The sequence below is a fragment of the Ciconia boyciana genome, chromosome 5, assembly GCF_034638445.1.
Source record: "Ciconia boyciana chromosome 5, ASM3463844v1, whole genome shotgun sequence".
Taxonomy (NCBI): Eukaryota; Metazoa; Chordata; class Aves; order Ciconiiformes; family Ciconiidae; genus Ciconia; species Ciconia boyciana.
This window is the reverse complement of record NC_132938.1, coordinates 8308850-8325214: the sequence shown is the minus strand read 5'-3', so window position 1 is coordinate 8325214 and position 16365 is coordinate 8308850. Positions and strand designations below refer to the sequence as shown.

The 16365-nt window shown below is 55.9% G+C and overlaps 1 protein-coding gene across 1 annotated transcript; it reads left to right on the top strand.

Annotated features, from left to right (window-relative positions):
* Positions 1–7980: 7980 nt before the first annotated feature.
* NKX1-1 (NK1 homeobox 1) lies at positions 7981–13551 on the top strand. The gene is made up of 2 exons (XM_072863243.1): positions 7981–8332; positions 12734–13551. Exons 1-2 carry the CDS (start codon positions 7981–7983, stop codon positions 13549–13551), a joined length of 1170 nt encoding a protein of 389 aa, XP_072719344.1.
* The last annotated feature ends 2814 nt before the right edge of the window (positions 13552–16365 follow it).

Below are 16365 nucleotides of genomic sequence, written 5' to 3'. Positions count from 1 at the left end.
CCTTTGACTTAACTCTCTAGATTAGATCTAAAAGGGTAACCTTTTTATTCTCAGTGTGTCTCATATCTCTATCACCTTCATTTCTAAATGCTTAAAAAACAAAATCACGACAGGGGGTACCGCTCCCCCATCTGAGATTGTCTTTGACAAGAGTGATTCATAACTATATGTGCAACCTGTGTGCCTCTGTCCCCTCCAAATCAAATGCATCACAAACAGTGTTGCAGGGACTTCAGTGAAGTTTAGTGGAGGGCAGAAGTCTGGGATGTAGCAGAAGTTGGTCAGGTTCAAAAAACTGGGACGTGAGTATGGAAACACCTTGGCACCATTTTCTGTAGCTCAGAGTATCAGCAACACAAGCAGCCCGGAGCAGCCTGTCAATATGGGCAAATTAGGGATGTGACAGTCTTCACTGAATTCACCAGGTTTATTCTACTGAACAATTAAGCGAATAGGGCTCCTGTTTTGGCTTCTTGCTTTGCTCCTGAACTGAAAAACTTGGAGGCTCAACTCCAACTGCCTCACGCACACTCATGCTTCCCCAGCTCTGCCAGCATTTGAAAATCACACAACCATCAACTAGAGTTGGAGACATTTTCACTAACCCATCACAACTGCTAAGTCCTGGCAGTATTGTTAGCCTCTTGTCTAAATACGAGAATAAACCGCTTAGATCTTCTTGTTAATTTACACCTTTACATATAAAAGCAATGAAAGAAACAGAAGAACCTCTTTTTCTCCCTTCCTCCTTGGCTGGTGGGAGACGGACTTTCTTTTGCTCATAGGGTTCTTCCTGCCTGAGAAGGTGCTGGGAGCAATGCCTGCAGAAGTTGTCTCCCATGTCCATCTAGCAACTTCTCAGGTTTGCCTTCAATTAGCACCTCATCGCCTTACTAATGGCCTTGGTTAGGCACTGGCTGGGGAAGAAGAGGGAAATATCCATGTGGGATGCAAAGGAGACTTAGGGCAGGGTAACGTCAGCCTGTTGCTGGCATCTTCTGCAGGCTCTGCTTCAGGTTTCAATTAACAACAGAGAATAGCTGGGGAAGGACTGAATCCTATCGAACTATAACAGTTTCCCAGAAGGATCTCTGCCATTGCAAGCATTTTTTAAATACTTCTGTGGTTTCCAGATCTGGACAAGGACTGTCTTATAAGTAGAGCACTGAGAAAAGTATGACCAGGAGAGGCCTGTTGAAAATGCTGAAATTAAGATGTTACTTGGGAAAAGAAAGGATTAATACCCTGGCTAATCTAAGCATAACTAGAAAATGTGGTTTTCATCATTCTGTACGAAAGGATGTTGTTCAACACACCCTCCTGTAACTAATAAGGGTAGAACTAATATGATAAATAATACACCCTTAGAAAAAGGATTATGGTAGCAGTCGAAGGAGCAATGTTTATAATCGATGTAAAATAGGTAAAGCCCTGGGTGTCACACCTAGAATATTGGTTAGTAACGCTGAGCAAGAAGAGAGTTTATAATTCACAGGGTCTGACTTGAAGTTCATTTGCAGAGAAGGGAATAGAGCCATTTTATGTGGCTGACACATGCAACGCCCATAAGCACTTTAAGAGAGGTAAATAGATGTATTTACATATGTGCATTACAAAGCAGTTAGTTTTTATTCTTTCACATGTTTATTCATGTATTTTGTGTACATTCCTTATATAAATGCATGTATCTACAGAAAGAAGTATTCATATATAATGTATTCATAGACAGTGATATTTAGGCTCCCATGCTTGTGCCATTAGCGCACGGATGCAGGCATACATCTTAAATGACTGCACAACCCCAGGTACCGCAAAGGCTGTTCAGATGCCACCACCAATGTCAGAAACAGTGCCTGCGAGGAGGGACGTAGCAGTTTTTGGAGGGAGGGTTGAACTTCATGACTGCCTGAAGAGTCCCCACATCCCAGTAATAAGAGAAACTTGCTGCCGGCGTGGGGGGGATGACGGGAGACAGATGACCTATTGGGGTTTATTTGTTTTTTTCCTTTTTTTTCTAGCATGAATTCCTTAATACAAGTCAAATCTTTTTTTCCTTCACTAGCTTCCCATGGACCGGAGCATCTCAGTGAGAGCCAGGCCTCTGCCACAAGCGGTGGGTACCCACATAAAGAAGCGGGGGGAGATGCTATCACGGGCAGCCCCTCTGCCTGGGAGATGAGAAGAGCAGAGGTGTGTGCACTGAGTCTGCAATAGCCCTTCTTCCCTCTCGCTCTATCTGAAGTCTGTTGTATATTTGTTCCTTCACGGCTCCTCGTCCTTAGATTAGATTTCTCCTTTCTCATTACCAACCTTAATAGACCCTTCAGACCTCATTCCAGCCCCAGATATTATCTGACCCGTATAATTAATTAATTATAGCCCAAATATTATAGATTATTAAAAATAGCATAACTAATAGTGTAATATCTCAAGCTGTCGACTTTAATAGTCAACATTGTCTTGGTCTCTCTTATCAGGCTGGGACACCCGGTGAGAATATTGATTTCTGGTAATTTTAACCATCATCTGCCATCCTGATGGGTAATTGTCAGATTTTCACCAGAGTCAGAGCTCATTTGAAATCGTTAAACCGTCGGCAAGGCTCACAGTTGATCTTAATGTTTCCTTTTTCTCCCCCTTCAATATGTTTCAGCAACAGAGAGGAAAATAAATAGAAAGGGAAAGAGAGAGCAAGCGAGAGCTGCCTGCGTGCCGGCCATCTGATTTCTCTTTTATTTTATTTTTTCCTTTACACGTATGTCCTCCGCGATGCAGAGGGGCCTGTGTGCCCCCTCCACCACCGCTTCCACCCCTCTTTTAACCTTGTGTTAGAGGTAATAATAATAATAACAATAAGAAGAAAATAAATGAGCCGCTTGTCCCTCCAGCACGCGCGTGTCCCCGCTGCCCCTGCAAACGGGCCGGTGCTGCTGCGGGTGCAGCACCCCGGCTCGGGAAACGGGGGGCAGGAGGGGGGGTGCTCTGCTCCCCCAGCTAGGCCGGACCCCCCCACCCCAGGCTGCTTCCCATGCGCGTCTCGGCCGTGCCGGGGGCTGCGGGTGGTGCCCGGGGAAGCGCGGGGGTCTCCCCGTTCCCCCCGCCTTGCCCAGCCCCCCGGCTCGGCGGGGCCCCTCCTGCCAGCAGCACGGCTCGGCTCCCGCGAGGTGCGGAAAAGCCCCCGCAGAGGCGATCTCAGCCGCGACAAGGGACAGCGAGGCTCTTTAGGGGGACTTTATATAAACTCCCGGGTGCTGGGAGAGAAGCGCCCCAATTAGGAGGCGGGGGGGACAGCGGCTGTTTAAACGGGGATGCGCCGGGCTGAGGCTCGAAGGGCGACGGGGGACCGCGGGTGCCACTGCCCCTCTCTCTGCCCCCCCCTCCCCCCGGTGACACCTCTCCCTCCGTCCCGGCCCCCCAGCAGCACCCATCCCCAGCCGCCCCCGGGGCTGCCCTCGGGCTGCCGGGGAGCTGGGAGGGAGCCGGCGAGAGGGAAGGGAACTGTTTAATAGATCCTCCGAGGATTCCCCTAGAGCATTATTTAAACTTCTAATTATGATTCATGTGTGTGATAATATTAATTTAATAATCAAGGAGCTGTGCAGGAAGCATTAACCTCAATTAAGCTCATTACTACCCTAACCTGGAATCCCCAGGGCTTTTAAATCTTCTACTATGAGGACCTGACACCGCATTGATAGAGGGCGAGATCTGCTTCAGAATCTTTTTTTTTTTTCCGCTAAAGCGTTTGCCTTCGCGGGGAGAGTTAATTAATTCCCTGATTTGGGCTCGGAGGTGTGGGGGGGTCCCCACCTCCCCGGGGAGAGCCGGGCATCCCGAGGTGACCGCCTGTCCCCGGCTCTGCCCTCCGCGGGGAGACACTGGCGGGGCACAAAGTCAGGATGAGACCAAGAGCCGTGGGCGAGGCCGGGGCTGGGGGCCAGGGGCTCGCTGGCGGGGCACTGCTTGTGGCCACAGAAGCCAGGGGCACAAAATAATTAATCGCCATCATCCTCCTCCGAGAGGAAACCACTCAGAGCAGGACGAGATGAGTTTTGGAGCCCGATTGCGTTTGGAAACAAAACGGGGAAGGCGAGAAGCCCAAGGGACCTCCCGGACCCCGCAACCGGGCAGAGGGAAGACCCGGGTCGGCGGGACCCCACGGGGCCGGGGCTGCGGGCAGCGCCGAGCGCGGAGCCTCCGCGTCCCTCCGCGCCCGCTGCAACCACCCGAGTGACCTTCCCGACGCAGCCAGGGCTGCTAAATTGTTTTACCGCGGCGATAAATGCCCTTAATTACCAGGAGCTCCACCACCCCCCAGGGAAAGGGAGGGGGATGAATGGTGAAGAGTCAAAAAAAAAAAAAAAGGCACGAAGAAAGAAAAAAAAAAAAAAAGATCGTTCGTTGATCGGGAGTTTGCTGATATCTAATTTGAAATCCGGGATTAACTAATTAGATTCGAGGCGGAAAACCTCTCGTAGCTGTGGGAGCGGGCGGGATCCCCCCTCCGACCCCCGCAGCGCCAGGGCCTCGGCTCGCGAGGCTGCCCGGGGCGGGAGAGCGGCGGGGGCAGCCCCGGTCCCCGCAGGGTGCCCGGCCTGCCGCCCTCGGAGGGTGAGGGGTGGCCGGGCACCGGCGGGGCCTGGGGCAGAGCCCTCCCTGCCCTGCCCTGGCGAAACCAAGGCGTCGGTTCCCGTCCTTAACCGCGACATCCCGAGGCGAGCCCTCGGCCTCGGCGGGGCAGAGGCCTCCCCCCTCCCCGGGGCCACACGGGGCTCGGCGGGGACCGCCCGAGGTGGCGGGGGGGCCGGCGGCTCCCGGGAGATGCTTCGGCCACCGGCTCCTTCGGGCTTTGGAAATATCACCTCCCCGCAGGTATAATTCAGCCTAACTACAGAGATAACCATCGCTGCGGCGCGGAGGCTTGTGAGAACGCGAGGGTGTTCCCGGTGTTTCTCCATTTATTTTGGAGAAGGAAACGTTTCCGTGGGAGCCTTCCCCAACGGGGCAAGGGGTCCGGGCCCAAAATGCGGGGACCTGGCTCTGCAGGGTGCCGATGCCGCCCTTCTGGGGGGTCCCCTGCCAGCCCCTCACCCCCCTGCACCCCTTCCAGCTGGTTCCGAGAGGCAGCGTCTCCCCGGCTCGCTCGCCCGGGAGAGGCTGTTGCTCGTCCCCCCTGCAAGGAAGCTGGAGGGGACTGGCTTCTGGGGAGCACGACGGGACCGGTCACTCGGCCCGATCACGGGAGAGATATTACATGTCACAACTCATCTAGGGCCCCATAATCAGCGCTAACTTTCTGGTGAACAGATAACCAGAGATGGCAGATGGATGGAGATTGCACAAATGAGGCTCTAATTGACAATCAATTGTGATTAGGAGCAATAGAACATCTTTATAACACTCGCTTTACATCGCCAACAAACAAAAGCGCCGGGCGGGCTGGGGGGCCCGTCGGGTCCCCCCGGGATCCCTGCTCCCCCCCGGCATCCCTGCTCCCCCGGCTCTGCCCCCCCCGCACCGCCCCGGGGGGTTGCGTCTGTCGGTGGTGCCTGCGGGCACGCCGGGGTGAACTGGGGGTGCCTCTCTGTGGGGGTGCCTCTCTGTGGGGGTGCTCCCTGGGGATGTGGCTCCTTCTCCTCCGAGCACCCAGCGCAAACCCGGGAATTCCTGCTAACTGAGCCGCTCTGGACTCCGCACGCCTGGGGACTGTCCCTGCCCCGGCAACCGGGCACAGAGATTTAATTACAATTAGGATAATTTTTTTTCTAAGATGGAGTGACCCCGGGGATAAAAGAATACCCCTACCTCCGCCACCCCTCAAAACCCGCGTTCTCTCCGAAAAAGCACAAATGCAGGCGACTACCACCGCGGAGCTGATAAAGCCAAATCATCGGCATCTACCTAAACTACCATCTACTTTTCATAAATAATATCCCAGGGGCAGAAGTAATGGGAGGCAAATTTATCAAAAAAAAAAAAAAAGCTGAGATCAGAGGCACGGCCGGAGGAGGAGGAGGAGGAGGAGGGGAAGAGGAGCTGCCACGGAAGGAACCAGCAGAGGGGTGGTGTTGGTGCAGGGTGGGTGTACCTGCAGCTGGAAACTTCGTTCCCGCCGTGGGTGCCCGGCAGCCCCGTCGGGAAGGTCAGGGAAGGGGGAGAGGTGGCTACCCACCTACGATCAGAGATTCTCCATAGCATCTCAACCCGGGAGGTGATTTATAATTTAAAGAGAAAGCATAATAAAGTCATAAAAGGGAAAGGACACTGTTGTGGTGTCTGATTAAAATCTGAGGGCTGGTGTATAATATATGAGCGGGGGCTGGTGTGGGCTCCCGCTCAGCGGGACTCCCCTGGGCCCAGCCCGCTGATGGACTAATCATGTCCAAGCCCTACCAAAATTACAAGCTGATTGTTTTACCCATTATTTCTCCCAACTTTTAATTTCTGCTTTCTAAAGGATCATTGCCCGCGGTAATTGCAAAGGACCTGTCCTTGTATGTGTCACCAGCCTCAAAGACAAAAAAAATCTAATTTTCCTTTTATGCTTTCTCTATTTTCCTATCCCCCCCCCCCTTTTTTTTTTCTCCTGGCAGCTAATTCAAACTGAGTAGCGACTGGAGCGTCCAAAACAAGAATTAAATTGATATGATCCAAGCACATACGGCTATACACGAAAGGAAAAGAAATTAGGTAAGGGAAGAAATTCGGGTTTTATAATTCGGAGATAACTTTTATTCCTACCTCTTCATTTTCCATGATTAAAACCACTTTTAATAAGACAGGGAGTTTGGTTTGTTCTGTTTGTTTTTTTTTTTTTCCGAAAGTGGAAGTTAGGTCTGGTTATTGCTTTACTCCTGCATGGGATGGAACAGACCTTTTCTCCCAGTTACTCAGAATTTATTGATCGTCGTGTTTTGTCTTGTGCCGTTTAAAGGTATTAATTTTCTCCCAGCACTTTCTTGGCACTTACATTTGATATTTAATTTTAATTAATTAGCTAAGGGAGAGAGAGGCGTGTGAGGGTGTGCGTGTCCGCGGACACGAGCCCCGCTCCAGCCACGAACCCTCCGTCCATAATTCTCTCCTTTTGTTCTAATTTAATAAAAACCAGCAAGGAAGGGAAACAGGTGCTGGGGACTGCCACCCCTGAGCCCCCCCCATAATCCCCTTTTTGATCATCTAGCTCCACGATTAGGGGTGGAAAGACCTTAAGTTCCCATTTTCCGTGTATAATATCTTCTTTATATTGATCCCGCAATTATTTAAAAGAAAGCGTCATCTCCTCCCACTTCTCCAAATAAGGCTATTTAGATGCTTTCCAGATGAGTGGAGGTGTGCTGAAACAGAGCTGACAGCCAAGTATATCACAGCCAACACCATCCTTCATTCGCTCTCTCCCTCTGCCCCCTCCCCCCGCACACACTTTCACCGGGTCTCTCCTCCAGTGATGAAGATTACAGACTATTATGGGCAAGGGATTAATTTGTAGCCAATTACAATCCCGTGCTAAATATGAATGCATAAATAAGATACAGCCTTGCCGCGGAGTGTATGTGTGCGGGGGGAAGGGGGGGCAGGAGTGCCTGGGCAGCCCGGTGAGGATGATGAGAAGGAAGAAGGAGCAGCTGAGCGGAGGCTCTGAGCCGAGCATCACCTTGTGACTCCCTGCCTTCCCCGGAGGCTCCCGGCCGGCTGGACCCAGCGCAGCCCCGGGGGGCTGGAGGCAGCGGCCCGGCCCTCAGCCGGAGCGGGGCCGGGGAGGAGTTTCCAGCTCAACTTCGCCGGAGGAGGGGGGGGGGAGAGTGAGGCGCGGAGGGGGGGGAGAAGTTGCAACCGAGAGGGGCTCTGCAAAGAGTCATGAATGTGAGCAGAGACAAGGTCGGTGACATCTCCATCCCGGCAGCGGCAGCCGCGGCGGTGACAGCCCCCGCAGCCGCGGCTGGCATCGGCGGGGAGTCCTGCGGCTTCCACGGGGAAGGCATGGACAGCCATGGGGAGCAGCGGCTCTCGGCCGGCGGCGAGCTGCCGCTCTACTCCTGCCCTGGCAATAGGGACAGGCAAGGGGACAACCAGAGCAACACCCCCGGGCAAGAGGGGGCAGTGGCCGCGCTGCCCATGGTGCACAGAACCACCTCCTTCTCCGTGCTCGACATCCTGGACCCTAACAAATTCAACAGCAAAAGGAGGCAGTGCGCGGTCTTGTACAAATCGGTGGGGACCGAGTTCACGCTGGGGGCGGAGGATAAGCCCGAGGACTCAGGGACGGAGCTGGCCGAGCAAAAGGCTCTCGCCGAAGACTTCGACGCGTGCAAGAAGTCCGCAGACCTGATCAGTAAGTAGGTCTGGGGGGCTCGGAGCCCCCCGGGATGGGGGGGCCGCACCCAGCTCCCCGGGGAAGGGGCTCGCATGCTTTTGGAGACCCTCCTTCCCCCGCAGGCAGCCCTGGGAGCCGGGGGCAGGGGGCAGCCGGCTCTCGGGGAAGGGCAGACGCTCCCTGCATTGCTGCTGCGGGATGTAAAGAGGTGGAAAACCGCGTGAGGCTGGGGGACGCCGGGACGGAGGGACGGGCGCATCCCCCCGGGCCGGGCCGGGGCTGGCGGCGTGCCCCCGGGCTCGGCACCGGCCGGGCTCCGCTCCCTGCCCTCGCCCCGCCTGCCCCGGGGAGCTCGGCGGGAGACACCCCGGGCTCTTTGACCTGTGCATCCCCGGGAGCGGCAGGACCCGTCCCGGGGTGCCGGGCTGGCTGGGGCGGGGAGGGATCCTGCCATCCTCCTCCTCCCGGGGAGAGGCAGCCCTGGGTGTGAGCTCCGGCTCAGGCAAACTTGCAAGCGGCTCCCAGGGCTGAGGCCTCGGAGGGCCGGAGCTGCGGCCCCGGGGATGCGAACCCCTCTCTCCGTACCCCCAGGGAGCCCCACCTCGCCTGGGTCTCCCCAGGCGTTTATGACTTTTATGTACCTTCTCCCCAGGCTCCAGACCCTCTCCCCTTTCCCTCTCCCCCCCCCGCAGCCTGCCGCCCGTTGCTCTGGGCGACAGATTCAATTTTCTCTCTCCCCTTGGCTTTTTTAGGACAAATCAGACTAATTGTGACAAAATGCTGGTTATCTCTGAAAAAACAATTAAATTCCTTCGATTACATTTAAGGTAAAATGTGCTTAGCAGCGTAAAGAGGCTGGATAATGGGGGAAATCGCCCCAGAGTGGCATGTAGGACTGCCTGGATCGATATCCTATTATCGAATTGTGCATATCTCTTTCAAGCACCTTGCAAACTCTTCCCTAACATCTAAATTATAGGGTCAAAATTCGGATAATTACTCGATTAAAACCTATTACACTTATTAGGGCTCGCTATTGATCGGGAATTGCATTCGACCCAAGCTCTAGATTGCTTTTTCTTTCTGGGTCCAAATATCCCAACTTTCTCACCTCTAAACACCGCCACTCCGGGGAGATGGGAGGGTTTCGGGGAAAAGATGGCACTTGGGACAAATACCTACAGCTATTCCGTGTCCTGAGAGGGGAGAGCAGGGGATAAACTTCTCGGAAAGGGAAAAAGAATTTCTCTGTGTCTGGGGCGGGAGAGGAGGACTCGGAGCTTCCTAATCCCTCCATAGCATGACTCTTTCCATTAAAATTAGGCAGCGAAAGAGGTCTGGAGTCTGCTCCAGCCCGAGCCTTTTACAACAGACGCAGTTTTAACCTTTTAGCTAAAGTTTAGGCAAACCTAAAGTTTGCTTTAGGCAAAAGCGGGAGCGGGGCATTAATAGAATTCAAAAGCCATTTTTTTTAAGAGCAGCGCGTAGCCGGGGTAATTCTTCGTCTAAACTCATCTGACTTTTGTCATACTAAATAGATCCGGGCGATCAGAAAGACTGACGAGGTCAGCCTATCGCTAATCTCGCACCTTTATCTCCAGACAAGGAGAGAAATGCTACTATCGTTCCTCTCAAAATCAGGGGATCCGGAGGCAGGACGAAGCGCTGTGCTTCGCCTCCTGCCAAGTTTCCCTGACGCTTCGGTCCCACCGCCTGAAATCTGTGTAGAGCGGGAACAGCCCCGGAGGGATCTGGGACTGCTCGAAAAAACACGAAATTTAATTCCTCTCCTTCCCCATCGTAATTAATATTAGCTCAAGCAGTGGTTTAATTTAGGGGAAGTGTTCCGAAAAGTAGCTCTGGCCAGAAAAGTCCCAACACCTGGGAAATACAAAGGCAGTAGGAGAGCGAAAAGAGCGCTCCTCACACCCCGCTCGTAAAACTCACATAGTGTTAAAGATAACAGTTAAAAGTCCGTATTAAATTGACATTTAACATCTTCCCGAAACAAAATCGCAAGTCCAGCGTCAATCTCCGTCGCCAATTGTATTCGCGCTGCATTTTTCTGTTTAAGGAAAAATTGAGTTGAGGTACGGCTGGAATTTTCTGGAGTTTACTGGAAAAAATAAACTCTAAAGCACCGACTACAACTATAAAACACCCTGGTCGGTATGGGTGAAAGCGAGGGGAGCTGGCGCTGCCCTCAAGCCCCAGCCCTGCCCCGCCGGCCTGTCTGCAGGCGCTTTTTTAGAAATTGTTGTGGCAAAAAGGATGCACGACAGTCTGTCCCCGGTTCTGCAGGTTGCAGGGCGGCAGTCTGTCCCGGCTTCTGCAGGTTGGCAGTCTGTCCCGGGTCCTGCAGGTTGGCAGTCTGTCCTGGTTCTGCAGGTTGCAGGGCGGCAGTCTATCCCGGCTTCTGCAGGGCGGCAGTCTGTCCCGGCTCTGCAGGTTGCAGGGCGGCAGTCTGTCCCGGCTTCTGCAGGCTGGCAGTCTGTCCCGGGTCCTACAGGTTGGCAGTCTGTCCCGGTTCTGCAGGTTGCAGGTTGGCAGTCTGTCCCGGCTTCTGCAGGGCGGCTGTCTGTCCCGGTTCTGCAGGTTGCAGGTTGGCAGTCTGCCCCGGTTCTGCACGTTGCAGGTTGGCAGTCTGTCCCGGTTCTGCAGGTTGCAGGGCGGCAGTCTGTCCCAGCTTCTGCAGGCTGCAGGGTGCTCGTCCCCACTCGCGGTGTGGGGCCGTGGAAAACCTGCCCGCGTTCCCGTGCGTGTCCGGCGGCGATCGCTCGCGCTGTCTGTCCGCCGGCTTGCGCGGAAAGCTGGGAAGGACGTTTAATGAAGCCCGAGATAGGAAGGGATGTTTTCCTGGGGAAAAGCATTACAAGGAACTCTTCTGCCCCTTTTTCTCCTGGTGAGCCAGCCCTATCCGACGTTGGCCGAAATCGCCTCGTTGAACAAAACACACTTTTTTTTTTTTCAACACCTCTGATGTTATATATGGGCTTTAGGGTGTCCGGCGTTAGGATACGGACCAAGGTAGAGATGCAATAGCGTGTTCATTTTTTTGAGGCTTAAAAGCAACTAAAGTACGGACGGGATAAGGGTGCCAGAGGAGCGATTCGCTTTCTGTTTGCACATCTCGGTTAACAGAGTTAACGGAGCCCTTGATTAGGGGGTTCCCGGAGCTGCAGCCCCCTTGCAGGTGCAGTGGAGGGACGCTGAGGAGTGTCTGACAGCCTGTGCCTGGTATTTCTGGGCCTGTGCCCCCCGAGCTGCCCGCCGTGCCTCCCCAGCCCCCGTCCCTGCGGCGGGAGACCGCGGCGAGGATTCGCCTCCCGGCTGCCCCGGAGGAGCCCGAGCCCCCGGCCGGGCTCGGGGGAGCCGGCTGCCTGGAAAATGCGATTTGCTTTCAGGCTTCATAACGACAGAACCGTCAGTAGAAGTCCAATAGCCTTAAATATCGGATAATTACCCTGCTCTCCGATGGAGACCCGTTAATTGGAGCGTAATATAAACCCAAATAAATTAAATGAGCGTTAACTAGTTTGTACATTACACAAAATGAGTTTAATTAAGTTTGTATCTGCTCTGCTAATCAATACAAGTATTTACTCCACTTTAATACTTCCATCTCAGGAAGTGACAAGAGGTCAAGCCAGGCGAAGAAAGGGTTAAAAACGCCAGAGCACAAGCCAGCAAATCTCCCATCGATGCTGAGATTTCCGCCACTAAAATTGTTAAAAGCGACAGCTTTGCTGCCCGCTTTCCAAATCACGGCTGGCCCGGCCGGGCGGGGAGCGCGGGGGCTTCTCCCCCAGCCGGCTCCTCGCCCCTGCCCCGGGGACCCCGGGACCCCCCGTGTTGCCTTCCCAAAGGCCTTGCCGGCCGCCGAGTGTCCTGTGGGAAAGGAGGGTCTGTCCCCCGCCCCGGCCACGTCTCGGTGCCGGCTTTTGCCGCGGACGGGAAGCTCTTACGGGGCAGCGCCGGCAAAGCTTCCCCGGGCTGGACGGCCCTTTCCCGGCCCCGGGGCTGCAGCCCCCGGGTCCCCCTCGGAGGCGGCTGCCCGCCCCATCCCGCTGCTTCCGAACAGCCCCTCGCCCCGTTCCCGGCCGGAGGAGCGGCTGGCCGCGCAGTCGGGGGGCACGGAGTAGCCGCATCCCCGCGGCGGGAGGGCCCCGGGGGGGCCAGGCAGGGCGACCCCGCTCCCCGAGCGCCCCTGTCCCGACAGCGGCGGGGAAGCCGGGCGGGTGGATCCGCCCCACGGCGGGGCAGAGCTCCGCGGAGCCGGTTTCTCCCCGCCGCCCTCACCCCGGGAGGCGGCACCGGAGGGGGCCGGGGTCGGGGCCGCGGCCGCGGCCGGGCGGGGGCTGGGGCTGGGGCTGGGTCCGGCGGCGGCGAGGCCTAACGGCGGCTGTCGGTTGTCCGCAGAGGAAGGCGAGCTCTACAAGGGCGAGGAGTGCGACCTCGACTACAGCAGCCGGCCGAGCCGCAGCCCCGACAGCGAGCTGCCGGACGACGAGGAGCTGTGCGGCGAGGAGAGCAGCAGCAGCGGCAGCAGCAGCAGCGGCAGCGGCACGGCTGCGCCCGGCGAGGCCGACCCGGGCCACCTCCGCGCCGAGGCGGCCGAGGCGGGCGGCCTCCCACCCCCGCCGCCGCCGCCCCCCCCGCCGCCGCCGCAGCCCCAGCAGCCGCCGGCGGCTGCCGGCGCGGGGCCGCAGAGCCAGCAGGCCAAGCCCAAGAGGAAGCGGACGGGCTCGGACTCCAAGTCGGGCAAGCCCCGGCGGGCGCGGACAGCTTTCACCTACGAGCAGCTGGTGGCGCTGGAGAACAAGTTCAAGTCCACGCGGTACCTGTCGGTCTGCGAGCGCCTCAACCTGGCGCTCTCCCTCAGCCTCACCGAGACGCAGGTGAAGATCTGGTTCCAGAACCGCCGCACCAAGTGGAAGAAGCAGAACCCGGGGGCCGACACCAGCGCTCCCACCGGCGGCGGCGGCGGCGGCGGCGGCGGGGCGGGCGGCGGGCTGGGCGGCGGGGCGCTGGCGGGCGGGCTCAGCCCCCTCAGCCACTCGCCGCCCATGGGCAACCCGCTCTCCATGCACGGGCCCGGCAGCTACGCCGGACACCCGGCCGGCGGGCTGGTGTGCGCCGCCCAGCTGCCCTTCCTGCCCAGCCCCGCCGTCCTCTCGCCCTTCGTCCTGGGCTCGCAGACTTACGGCGCTCCGGCTTTCTACACCCCGCACCTATAAGCCCGACGGCCCTTCCTCCTCCTCCTCCTCGCCCCCGGCCCCCTCCCGCTGCACCCCGCCGCCCCTCAGGGGCGGCCGCCGCGCGGCTTTTCCCCCCACAGCCCCGCAGGGTGGAACCAGCAACCGCCTGGCCGCGGCACCGGGAGGGAACGGGGCTCCGGGGGCTCCCGCCGCCCCTCGGCCCCCGGCTGCGGCGGGCCCCGAGCCCGCGGGCGGCTCCGGCGGCCGCCATCCCTTCTGCCCCCCTTTTGTACGCGATGAGTCCGGACTGAGCTTCCGAGGGGGGGAGGAGGAGGAGGAGGAGGAGGAGGAGGAAAACCTCCCTCCCCCGTGTACATACAAGTAGATGTAAATCATCGTTACCCGTATTTTTGTTTTCACCGTCCCTCGTTGCTGTGTGGGTTTGGGTTTTTTTTAAATTATTATTATTAATTTTTTTTTGCTTCGTTTTTATTCTGGTCTGGCCACTCGTAAAAGACTTTTAAAAAAAAGATTATGTACCCATTTGACTCTCAGGGTAAAACAGAGAACTATCAGTCCCGTCCCTCGACATTGCTGAGGCAACGACGCGCCGCTCCCGCCCGTGACCTCACGGCGATGACGGTTATTTTTTACACACGTCGCTCTTCACCGGCAGCCGAAGCTGGAGCAGCCGCCGCGGACACGCGGGGAAGGGGCGCGGGGGGCGGGCTGGTGGGGCGCGGGGTTGTTTTTTTTTAGGTTACTCATTTCTGTATATTTCTGGTTGTTACAAAAAAAGTTTTAACTTTATAATTAATGTCTAAGGTATGGGAGTACGAGCAAGAGATGATCTCGAAAGCACTTTGTTTGCTAAACACTTTCAATCAATCAATAAACTTTAAGGCAAAGGCGGCTTGCCGTGGTGCTGAGTCCCTGCTTTTCGGCTGGGTTTTTGTAAGACGAGTTTCCTCTGGAAAACGCCTGGCTCCGGAGCCGCTTGGAGGGATGTCTTGCCTCAGCCTTTTCCCGTTTCGTTTCCTCTGAGAGCGTATTTCTTATACGCAAACAAACTTTCTTCTTGTACAAGAGAGGGTATTTCCCTTCTTAGTTCCCTTCTTTGCATTTGCCGAATTGGCTCTGCTGATTCCTGTTGTGCAATATTAAGAACAAAAAAAAACCACAAATATTTTCTTTCTCGTAGAGAATCCGAGATCTCCCCTGTGTTTCCGCAGACGGGGAGCCTGATATTTTGGATTATGTAAATTGAATATAAATCGGCTCTTTCATTCAGATTCCGCTACTTTAAAAAAAATGAAGCAATCTTTCCCCCGCCTTTCCGCTGATTACTTTTAAATTAGTTTCAAAGTCGGTCTTTTATAGTCCTTATTTTATTTTTTTTTTTCTTCATTGCAAAGAAGAAGTCCACAACGGCTCTGCCCACCCGCTCCGGCTGCCGCTTCCAGCCCGCTGCCAAAGGCGCCTGCTCTCCCCTTCCCTGCCTGATTCCAGAGGTGACCCCGGGGAAGGGCTCCCTCTTCCCACTCTTTTCCACTCTTTTGCCTTTTTTTTTTTTTTTAATTTTTTTTCGGCCCAGAAATTTGACGACTGTCTTCCCAGGGGCAATTTTAAGAAACCAGCCTTTTCCGGAGCGATTTTGGAGAGCAAAGAGGGGGGATGAGGGCTGCGCATCCCTCTCCTCCCCCCCCCCCTCCCCGCGGGGCCGGCTGCGGCACCCGCCCCCCGCATCGCTGCCCGAGGGCCGGGGTGCCCGAGGGCCGGGGTGCCCGGGCTCCGCTCCCCCCCTCGGCTCCTTCCTCCCGGTGCCCCGCTCCGTGGGCTCCCCAGCCTGGGGCAGAGCTGGCAGCCGCGGGGGAGAGGGACCGCGCACGGCCGGGAGCTCCGCAGCGGCATCCCCCTCCCGCACACCCACCCTAGGAATAAAATGGAACGAAAATCTGCCGCCATCGCGGGTATCCCAGGCAAAGGGCGAGCGGAGCCGGCTCCGCGGTGCAGACCCCCGCGGGGCCGGTGGTTTCCATCGCCCGGGTGGGTGCTGGAGCGCTGCGGGCTGCAGGGAGAGGCGGGGAGGATGCGGGGGCACCCCAGCTCCGCTCCGGGTGTTCATCTCCCCTCATTCAGAAGGGTGCAAGCGCCAGAAGTCTCGGAGCAGACTCATTTGCATTTGTGCAAATAAAAACTTCTACGAGAAAAGATGTTCTGAAGTAAATTTTCTGGGAAAACGTTACAAGTAGTAGTGGAGTACGGCTCTGCGCAGCTTTTACTGGCAGGAGAAAACCAGCTAAACTGGGAAATGGAGACACAGGAGACTCTTCCACACTGTAAAACTAACCCATTACCGACCGGGTTTGAGCTAGTGCCACTAGCAGTTGAACCGTTAGCTCAGATGGGATGTGACCCAGCTTAATTAAGAGAGATGTCAAACCCTGTCCGCACACCGGGAACGGCAAACAATTCCCGCAGGTGGAAAATAATTCAGCTCCAACAGGGAGCTGCTCAGAGCTTTAGAGTAGATGATTTTCCTACCCCAGGTCAGTTAGCATCCTGCCAGTGAAACCTGTTCATGTGAGTATTATTACTCACAGCTGTTGGATGAAGGAGTCAGTTAGCCTGAGATTCCTAGTCATTAAACTCGATTTAACAAGGCTTCTCACATTTTATAGCAGTGCTGAAAACAGAGCCGCAGGTAGCTTTCTCAGCATAGTGTAGGACGTTACTGATAATCCTTGCTCGAACACCTCGTCCAGAGGTCCGATCTCATAGAAGTCAAGAGCAAAACCGCCGAGCCTCAGCTCTAGTGCTTGTCTTCCCCGGCGTGCAGACCGCGCAGCAGTG

Bases quoted from the DNA above. Each gene is read 5' to 3' on its own strand.
- NKX1-1 (XM_072863243.1), top strand. From the start codon at position 7,981: ATGGACAGCCATGGGGAGCAGCGGCTCTCGGCCGGCGGCGAGCTGCCG. The intron at 8,333-12,733 runs GTAAGTAGGTCT...GGTTGTCCGCAG, and splicing joins GAAGTCCGCAGACCTGATCA to AGGAAGGCGAGCTCTACAAG.